This window comes from Lactuca virosa, chromosome 9 (assembly GCF_052849685.1).
Source record: "Lactuca virosa cultivar CGN04683 chromosome 9, Lactuca_virosa_CGN04683_v6, whole genome shotgun sequence".
Classification (NCBI taxonomy): domain Eukaryota; kingdom Viridiplantae; phylum Streptophyta; class Magnoliopsida; order Asterales; family Asteraceae; genus Lactuca; species Lactuca virosa.
Window position 1 is genome coordinate 195,929,053 of NC_136434.1, and position 9,781 is coordinate 195,938,833.

Below are 9,781 nucleotides of genomic sequence, written 5' to 3' on the forward strand. Positions count from 1 at the left end.
TTCGAATCTGTTAATATTCGATATTCAAGGGCATAACCTCTTCATTTGACAAGCAAGTCTGAGATCATGTCGCATTAATTGTTTAATACCCGAAGGTACATCGGTGTGTACTTTGTAGCCGTTTAACAGCTATTTGTTGGTAGTCAAAGAATCTGTCAATTGTCAATCGTAATACATTAGTATGGTTCAATATCTTCGTGGATCGGTACATTTGTATGGTTCGGTATAGGCGCCCCTGGTTCGGTACATATGCTTCTAGCTCGGTACATGTACCTTTGGTTCGGTTAGTGAGGGTATATGTATGGCGTCAAACCCTATATCCTATTATCTTTCTTTATGACTCTGATTTTGGTTTATGGTTTATGAACAAATGGTTTTGTTTTGAATATATCTTTATAAAATTGAGTATTTATTTTGGTTTAAAAATGAAAAAATTATTCTTAAAATCGGGACGTTACAAAAGGCAAGCTTTGTGATGAAGTGGGGTGTGGATGTCATTGGAGGTGGTTTCGAGGGCGATGTAAGGTGGAGACGATTTTTCCAATAAAAAGGTAATGTTGGCGAAACTATCGGTCATGGAAGAAAATCGAGGGTGGTGATGGTATAAAGAGAGAGGTAGGGTGTGCTTATTTAATAATTTATTTTATATAACAAGCAAAATAAGATTAAAATTTTAAAAATATCACTAAATGTAAAATAATCATTTTAATCGGATCTATGACCATATTCGAAATAAATAAAAATAATACCATGAGATGAACATAAATTATTAAAAACCAAACATATAAATTACCTTAACGCGTAAGGATCATTTGTGTAATTTACTCTTTGATAAATGATAGTATTCTATTCATGATCCGAGGCGTGAATGTAGCCAAATTGAAGGGGTGGTTTTTGAACGGCAACTAGCAAAAAAATTCCAAGGGGCTTTGCCTTTGATACCGATCCTTCCGCCATGAGTCGCACCATGTGGCATGTGTCATGTTATTTCCTTGCTTATGTTTCTCTATATATAGCCAAACCCCAAATTCATGTTCTGCAGATCTCCACCTTCTTCTTCGATTCTATCGAGTCTTACGATTTGACTCTCACCCACAAACCATCAGGTACTCCACTTCTCCTTGTACTCAAATCTATACGATACACCTTTGATTGTTTATCCATACACACGTGGGTTGCTTTTTGATGTCTACTTTGTGTCGCGATCAGTACGATTTGATAGAACCACTGACTTCAAAGAAAGTATTTTTGATTTTTTATTTTTTTTGTTTTATTTGATTATTCAGGAATTGAAAGGTTATCAGTTTTGATTTGGAGTGAGTGTGGTTAATGGCGACTCGGAATTTGGAGAAATTGGCGTCCATCGATGCGCAATTGAGGCTTTTAGTTCCCGGAAAAGTCTCGGAGGATGATAAACTTATCGAGTACGATGCTTTACTTCTGGATAAGTTTCTTGATATTCTTCAGGATTTGCATGGAGAGGGTCTCAAAGAAACGGTAAGCTTTTTTGGTTCATTAGTTCATAACCTAACTTATTTTCTAGTTAATCGATTCCCAAAATTGGCGAAACTAAAGCTCAACGAATTTTTCTATTGCAAAATTTTATTTCGACAATTTTCAGTTGTTTTCTCGGTATTAACGATTCGATATCACATAAGCCTGTAGTTCAAATTAGGTTTTTTTATGTTTTTATTTAATAAAGACATGCAACTCCGGTTGTGAAGTGATATGATGAACAACTGAACATCCAATTTCTATGAGGGGCAGGGTAATGCATCCCATGTTCATTGATCACCAACTGTTCGACTAAATGTGCCACTGAACTATCAAACCGTTGTTTCCAATGAAACCTATTGCTTTTTATAGGTGCAAGAATGTTATGAGCTTTCCGCTGAGTATGAAGGAAAGCATGACCCTAAGAAGCTAGAAGAGCTTGGAAGTGTATTAACAAGTTTAGATCCAGGGGACTCCATTGTCATTGCTAAAGCTTTCTCTCACATGCTTAACTTAGCCAATCTAGCTGAAGAGGTTCAAATTGCTTATCGTAGGAGAATCAAGCTGAAAAAGGGTGATTTTGGTGATGAAGCCAATGCAACAACTGAATCCGATATTGAAGAAACTTTCAAAAAACTTGTACACAAACTCAAAAAATCCCCTCAAGAAGTCTTTGATGCCCTCAAGAACCAAACCGTTGACCTAGTCTTCACTGCTCACCCAACTCAATCTGTCCGCAGATCTTTACTTCAAAAACATGGAAGGTATAAATACCCTTCATCTCCATGAATCTTGAAGCAAAAAAGACGAAAAAAATAATCAATTTTTTGCTTCTTTTTACAGGATTCGTGATTGTCTTGCTCAGTTATATGCGAAGGATATAACTCCTGATGATAAGCTTGAATTGGACGAGGCTTTGCATAGAGAAGTAAGTAAATTTGTATAAATTAATCTTTGGTTGAAAAAAAATCATTGATTTATAAATTATAATATTTTTTTTATGTATCTTTTCAAGATTCAAGCGGCTTTTCGCACTGATGAGATTAAACGAACTCCACCAACTCCACAAGATGAAATGAGAGCTGGAATGAGTTACTTCCATGAAACAATCTGGAAAGGTGTTCCTAAATTTTTACGACGTGTCGACACTGCTCTTAAAAACATTGGAATTAACGAACGTGTTCCCTATAATGCCCCTCTCATACAGTTTTCTTCCTGGATGGGTGGCGATCGTGATGGTATATATATTTTCTAAATTATACTTCTCCTAATCTTATTTAATGCTCATAAAAGTTAAATCTTATATCTTTTTGTAAAAAAATAAATCAGGTAATCCAAGGGTAACTCCTGAAGTTACAAGAGATGTTTGCTTACTTGCAAGAATGATGGCTGCAAACATGTACTTTTCCCAAATAGAGGATCTAATGTTTGAGGTAAGGGCATTTTCGGTATTTCACTTTTTTTTCCTCTTAATTACGTTGGAATTGATGTTTCCACTTTCCAGATGTCAATGTGGCGTTGTAGCGATGAACTCCGTGTTCGAGCTGAACAACTCCATAGATCATCGTCTAAAAGAGACGTCAAACACTATATCGGTAATTCCCGCGAAAAATATTCTTCTTTTAAGCTTTCGAGGGCATTTTCGGTATTTCATAATTTTTTTTTCCTACAGAATTCTGGAAACAAGTTCCTCCCACTGAACCATATCGTGTGATTCTCGGTGACGTGAGAGACAAGTTATACAACACAAGAGAAAGATCCCGTCATTTGTTAGCTCATGACGTCTCCGACATTCCAGAAGAATTGGTTTACACTAATGTCGAACAGGTAATATAAAGATTAAATCTTTATTAGCCACGTGTCAGTTTCTTTTTCTGAATATTAATTTTTTTGTTGATACGTGGCAGTTTTTGGAACCACTTGAGTTATGCTACAGATCACTATGTGCATGTGGTGATCGTGTAATTGCTGACGGCAGCCTTCTTGATTTCTTACGTCAAGTTTCCACTTTCGGACTTTCACTTGTACGACTGGATATCCGACAAGAATCCGACAGACATACCGACGTTCTAGAAGCAATCACACAACATTTAGGAATTGGGTCTTATCGTGATTGGTCCGAAGCAAAACGACAAGAATGGCTTCTTTCTGAACTTAGTGGAAAACGCCCCTTATTCGGTAAAGACCTCCCAAAAACCGAAGAAATTTCAGACGTTTTGGATACATTCCACGTCATCGCAGAACTTCCATCTGATTGCTTCGGTGCTTACATCATCTCCATGGCCACGTCACCTTCCGATGTTTTAGCGGTTGAGTTGCTCCAACGTGAATGCCACGTCAGACACCCGTTACGTGTGGTCCCGCTTTTCGAAAAACTCGCTGACCTGGACGCCGCCCCCGCGGCGGTCGCCCGGCTTTTTGAAATCGAGTGGTACCGGAATCGGATTGACGGGAAACAAGAAGTCATGATCGGATATTCCGATTCTGGTAAAGATGCCGGGCGGCTTTCAGCCGCCTGGCAACTTTACAAAGCCCAAGAGGAGCTTATAAATGTTGCGAAAAAATATGGGGTCAAGTTGACAATGTTTCACGGGCGGGGTGGGACGGTCGGGCGGGGCGGTGGCCCAACCCATCTCGCTATACTCTCGCAACCGGCCGGAACGATCCACGGGTCGCTCCGGGTCACAGTTCAGGGTGAGGTTATCGAGCAGTCGTTTGGTGAAGAACATTTGTGTTTTCGAACACTTCAGAGATTCTGCGCGGCTACACTTGAGCACGGGATGAACCCACCGGTTTCACCCCGGCCCGAGTGGCGCGCACTGATGGACGAGATCGCGGTTCACGCAACCGAGCAGTATCGCTCGATTGTGTTTCAAGAACCGCGTTTCGTCGAGTATTTCCGACTCGTAAGTCTCGTTTATTTTTCATTTTATATTTTCAAAAAATAGATAGAAAATTATGTTTTGATGATTACGGTTTTGATTCCGATTCCAGGCGACACCGGAATTGGAATACGGGCGGATGAACATCGGGAGCCGTCCGTCGAAGCGAAAGCCGAGCGGCGGAATAGAATCGCTCAGAGCGATTCCGTGGATCTTCGCGTGGACTCAAACGCGGTTCCATCTCCCGGTCTGGCTGGGATTTGGAGCCGCGTTTAAATACGCGATTGAAAAAGACATCAAGAATCTTAACATGCTACAAGAAATGTATAAAACATGGCCTTTTTTTAGAGTCACAATTGATTTAGTCGAAATGGTGTTTGCAAAAGGTGACCCCGGAATTGCGGCTTTGAATGACAAGCTCCTTGTGTCCGAAGACTTATGGTCGTTTGGTGAATCATTAAGAGCAAATTATGAGGAAACCAAAAATCTTCTCCTTCGGGTGCGTAATCAGTATAATACAGTGTGGGACAGCTTAGAGATTGTTGTTTTGTTGCTGACATGATTTGATTTGTTTTTTGTTTTTGTAGATTGCGGGGCATAAGGATCTACTTGAGGGGGATCCGTATTTGAGACAAAGGCTGCGTTTACGTGACTCATATATCACGACATTAAATGTGTGTCAAGCGTATACATTAAAAAGAATTCGTGACCCTAACTACCACGTGACATTGAGGCCACATATTTCGAAAGAGTATGCCGAGCCAAGTAAACCGGCTGATGAGTATATAAAGCTGAACCCGAAGAGTGAGTATGCGCCCGGTTTGGAGGACACGCTTATTTTGACCATGAAGGGAATTGCAGCTGGAATGCAAAATACGGGTTAATATTATAATATTATAATATTATAATAATGTTATATGTTTTTTTTTGTGTATTATCGAGTTATTGTGATGTTTTGTGAAGGGAAATTTGGGTTGAACACCCTGGTTGTTGACTTGAGGATGGTGAGTTGGTAATGTATGTAGTGGTGAAGTAAGTGTGTGTGCTGCGTGCATTGTTGATTGTACCTTGTCTGACAATCAGATGACTTATTGTACTTTTGAAATAAAACGTTCAACTAAAATCAAATGGTATTTCGCTACTTGTTTTTTGGGCATTTCTATATAGTGGATGATGGTATGTAAACTATTAATTTGAAGTTCTGAAAGTGTTGAAGTGAAATATTTGTGAAGGGTGTGTGCTGCGTGCATTGTTGATTGTACCTTGTCTGATGACTTATTGTACTTTTGAAATAAAACGTGCAACTAAAATGGTATTTTGCTACTTGTTTTTTTGGGCATTTTTATAAAGTGGGTGATGTTATATAAACTATTAATTTCATGTTTTGAAGGTATTAAAGAGAAATATTTATTGAAGATTATATGTGTAATTTGAGGTTTTGAAAGTGTTAGAGAGAAATATTTCTTGAAGATTATGTGATTAAAGATAGTTTATAATTATAATCCGCCAAAAAAACTCTCCCTTAAGGAGAGGGGTATTCTCACTTGTGAGAAGGTAATGAAGATGAAGTCACGTCATTATTTACCTATACTATTAGCTTGTGGAGATGATGCTCACTAATCAATGAGAGAGAGATAGAGACTTATGTCTGTCCGTGAACACATCACACCTACTTGCTTCTGGGACGGTGTTTCCTAGGACATGAGCATTTCAAGCATGGTTTGGGCTCCATACCTCCATACTGGAAGGCCTTAGTGGGATGAAAATCAACCTAGGAAAAAACAATACATTTCATGAGAAATGTTTTATTTCATTCTTCCGTGACAACCAAACATAATTTTTTTTCATTCCAATGTATGTTTTGTTCCATCATTTTTCGATTAATTTATGTCAAACGCTATTTAAAAAATTCATTGAAAGAGATATACACGAGTATTGTACTTAAAACTTATGCCATCTTTCAAAATTTACACATTTTAATTTGACATATTTTTCTTAAAATTATTTAATAATTATAAACATAAAATTGAAAAAACATCTTGTTAATATCACCAATTTAATTATTTTTCAAAGACAAAACTGCGAAAATGGTCCATGGTTGCCAAAATCATGTGTTTTTTGTCCAAACTTTGTGGTGCATATCTTGAGTAAATTACACGAATGGTCCCTATGGTTTGGGGTAATTTGTGTGCTTGGTCTCTAACTTATTTTTTTAACTCGGAAGGTCCCTACTATTTTTTTGTTACGCATTTGGTCCTTCCCATTTATTTTTGTCACTCGTTTGGTCTTTGTCTTACCTAAAAAAAACTATTATTTAAATAGAGAAAATGGTGAGGTAGGTAAGGTAAGGTGAGGGAGTGGGGTTGAGGGTGTGTTTATTTAAATAAATTAACAAATCAATGGAAAAACAGTCTTTTTAGGTAAGATAATGACCAAGCGTGTAACAAAAATAAACAGTAGGGACCTTCCGAGTTTAAAAAAAAGTTAGGGACCAAATGCGTAAATGACCCTAAACCATAGGGACCATTCGTGTAATTTACTCTTAGATCTTATTAGTGTTTTTGATCCCTTTAGGCTCTAGCTAACAGCCATTAGTGGGGAATGTCAGAGGGCAAAAACCATAGGGGTAAATGCGTCTTTCCAAGTACGGTTCTCACATCTACTACGACTTAGCGCCATTTCAAGTAAGAGAAGTCGTCTTCCTCAAGTTACAATTCTTTGCTTTCTCCATAAAACCCTCTTTCTCACTCACTAAACCCTAATCATTCATCCACATGTGCGTCTGGTCATCAAAGGGATTATGAATATTGTTGGCTGAGAATTTTTCGAATGTAGAAGATTAGGTCAACCACCGAAGGTGTTACTCCACACGGTAATGAACTCTGTTTATCACACTTATGTTTTAAAACTTAAAAACCATATGGAATCCGTAAAATATAATGATTTTTGGTTCTGGTCACTAGGAAGGAATGTGATAAATGCTTACATGCTTTTTGATGTTTTCGATTACAACACCAATGGGGACCATGATGGGTATGATTATGTACTGAATTACAGGGTATGATGATACCTCTGTCTTTCCAAATATGGCGATATGACTTCTCTATATTTATATTTGCTTTCTGTGGGAGTATCTTTTGCTAATATTACATTTTGTGAAGTTTGCAACTCAGTCATTAACTCCCTTTCAATTTTTTCCCTTTCTTTTGGCAACAGAATCAACCATGATACCCATTGATGTCTTGCTTGATTGGCTACATGGATGGTATTTTCTATCCAAACTCTAATTCCCACTCATACGATCCTAGCATGTAGTTATTTTGATCAATTAAACCTCTATATTTTCTTGAACTTCGGTAAAAATTTTAATCATTATAGGAAACCATTTATTTTTCAGCGAACGGGAAACACAGTAGAACACAAACACAAAGGAAATAAGGGCAAAAAGCAAAAAGAGGACAAAATCATAGTAAATGCGGTTGATGAGGAGCTTCAAAACATTTAATGTGTGATTAGAAAGATAATTAAGCAAATTCTCGTCCATTGATGTAAAGTAATGAACTGAATCTCGTCCATTGATTAGAAAGAGTACTTTACATTGTTGATTATATTATTAAATGTTGTGTGTAATGATGTTTGGGGAGTTATAAAAGTTGATGATACTATTGAATCATTTCTTGTGGTAAACATGAAAATATGAGATGTGGTTTGTAAGCCTATTAAGCCTATACAAATCTATTAACTTTTTTGTCAAATGAAAAAAAAATTATAACTAATGATAACTGCTATTATATTATAATCTTGGTTCTGCTCATTCTTTTTACAGAAGGGTATCCCACCTTATTGGTTGAGAATGTTTCGAATGTGGATGACTTTGATCCTTTCTTTGGGAAAGAAACATTCATTGTACCCAATGATGAAAACAGGGGGCAGGAGCCTACAGGTGAATATGCTAGTGAACACGAAGGTGGTAGTGAAGGTCAGGTTGAAGGCAATGAAGGTGGTAGTGAACATGATAGTGACTATTTGGAATATGCATGGAATTATGTTAGCAATGTTGAGGTGGACATGACTGACTTCTATATGAGTGTAGATGTAGATGTTGAGTATGCTGAAAGAGGAAAGAATGTACAAGATAGTAATGAAATAAATAAGATTGCTAATATTGAAGATGTAGAAGTAATTGATAATGATGACTGAGGCTCGTTAGGTGAAGAAAGCAATGATGAGTGGAGGAAAGTAATTCTAAAATAGTCGAGGAAGGAAAAAAATATGTTATCATGGTTTGGTACACACAATAACTTTTCATGTGGGTCAAAAATACCAATCTAAACATGAAATCAAAGACAAAGTCAACAAACTTGCTATTGAAAGTAGAAGGAATTTGAATTTCAAAAAAATGACAAAGTGGGTGTAGTGGTGTTGATTATGATGACAAATGCGGAATATGAAATGATCTAGTGAATCATACAAGAATCACGAACATGAAGAACACAAGAGTAAATAAATATGGGTTTAGCTCTCATTAGTTTCTTAGAAAGAGTACAAGTGGGTTTGCAATATTTCTCTCTCTAAACTAATGCTCTCAAAGTTCTTCCTTACATTAAATGAGTGTCACTCACTTCCTTATAAAGGAAAGACAACTCATTACACACATACAAAGGAGTAAGCACACATGGCATCCAAGAGTGACTTTGCACCTTAACATTCCCCCCCTTAAAGTTAGGATTGGATGTCCCGACTTCAATATCCAACGAGCTCGCGCGATCAAGACCAAACCCCCCTCGAAGTAATACCGGTCTTCAAATCCGCAAATGAATACCCGAGAAGCTTCAAATACCTACTCTTCATTCTCCCCCTTTTTATAATCAAAAAGTGATTATAAAACCCACTAAGGTTGAGAAGCGCCCGATGAATAATCTTCACAAAATTCCCCCTAAATGTGTGCCAAAAATGAAACCGCAAAAAACTTGCATGAAAACACAATCATGAAAAAGTATTGAAAATTTTCTAATTTTTTGTGAAAATTTTCGACTTTTGGGTGAGAGTTGCAAGATGTAACATCCGGACTCCCAAGTATGCTATTTATTTATTCATTTTGAAATCTATTGAGAAACTCGACGAGTTGGTGCTACAACTCGGCGAGTAGAGTCGTGGTTTGGCCACGTGGGATTAATGACCTACTCGACGAGTCAGAGAGTCGACTCGCCGAGTAGACGTTGAGTGATGAAACCCTAAATCCTTGGGTTTGGGGCCTATTTAAGGACACTTATAGCCTCATTTTCGGCTCATCGGCTGCCCATCTTCACTGAGAGAAAACCCTTTTCGGCCATTGAGCTAAGAGAGAGTATTTTGAGCTAACTTTGAGTGTTTGGTGCATCTTTTGAAGAGAAGGGAAGGACTCC

The 9,781-nt window shown here is 37.6% G+C and overlaps 1 protein-coding gene across 1 annotated transcript; it reads left to right on the forward strand.

The window, feature by feature from the left end:
- The first annotated feature begins 959 nt into the window (after positions 1–959).
- On the forward strand, positions 960–5,517 carry LOC145138592 (phosphoenolpyruvate carboxylase 2). The gene is made up of 11 exons (XM_079072649.1): positions 960–1,106; positions 1,287–1,497; positions 1,867–2,258; positions 2,338–2,422; positions 2,510–2,732; positions 2,824–2,927; positions 2,999–3,089; positions 3,167–3,321; positions 3,402–4,400; positions 4,489–4,875; positions 4,964–5,517. The coding sequence occupies exons 2-11, from the start codon at positions 1,330–1,332 to the stop codon at positions 5,258–5,260; spliced, it is 2,901 nt and encodes a 966-aa protein (XP_078928775.1). The 5' UTR covers positions 960–1,106; positions 1,287–1,329; the 3' UTR covers positions 5,261–5,517.
- The last annotated feature ends 4,264 nt before the right edge of the window (positions 5,518–9,781 follow it).

Bases quoted from the DNA above. Each gene is read 5' to 3' on its own strand.
- LOC145138592 (XM_079072649.1), top strand. From the start codon at position 1,330: ATGGCGACTCGGAATTTGGAGAAATTGGCGTCCATCGATGCGCAATTG. The intron at 3,090-3,166 runs GTAATTCCCGCG...TTTTTCCTACAG, and splicing joins AGACGTCAAACACTATATCG to AATTCTGGAAACAAGTTCCT. The intron at 3,322-3,401 runs GTAATATAAAGA...GATACGTGGCAG, and splicing joins TTTACACTAATGTCGAACAG to TTTTTGGAACCACTTGAGTT.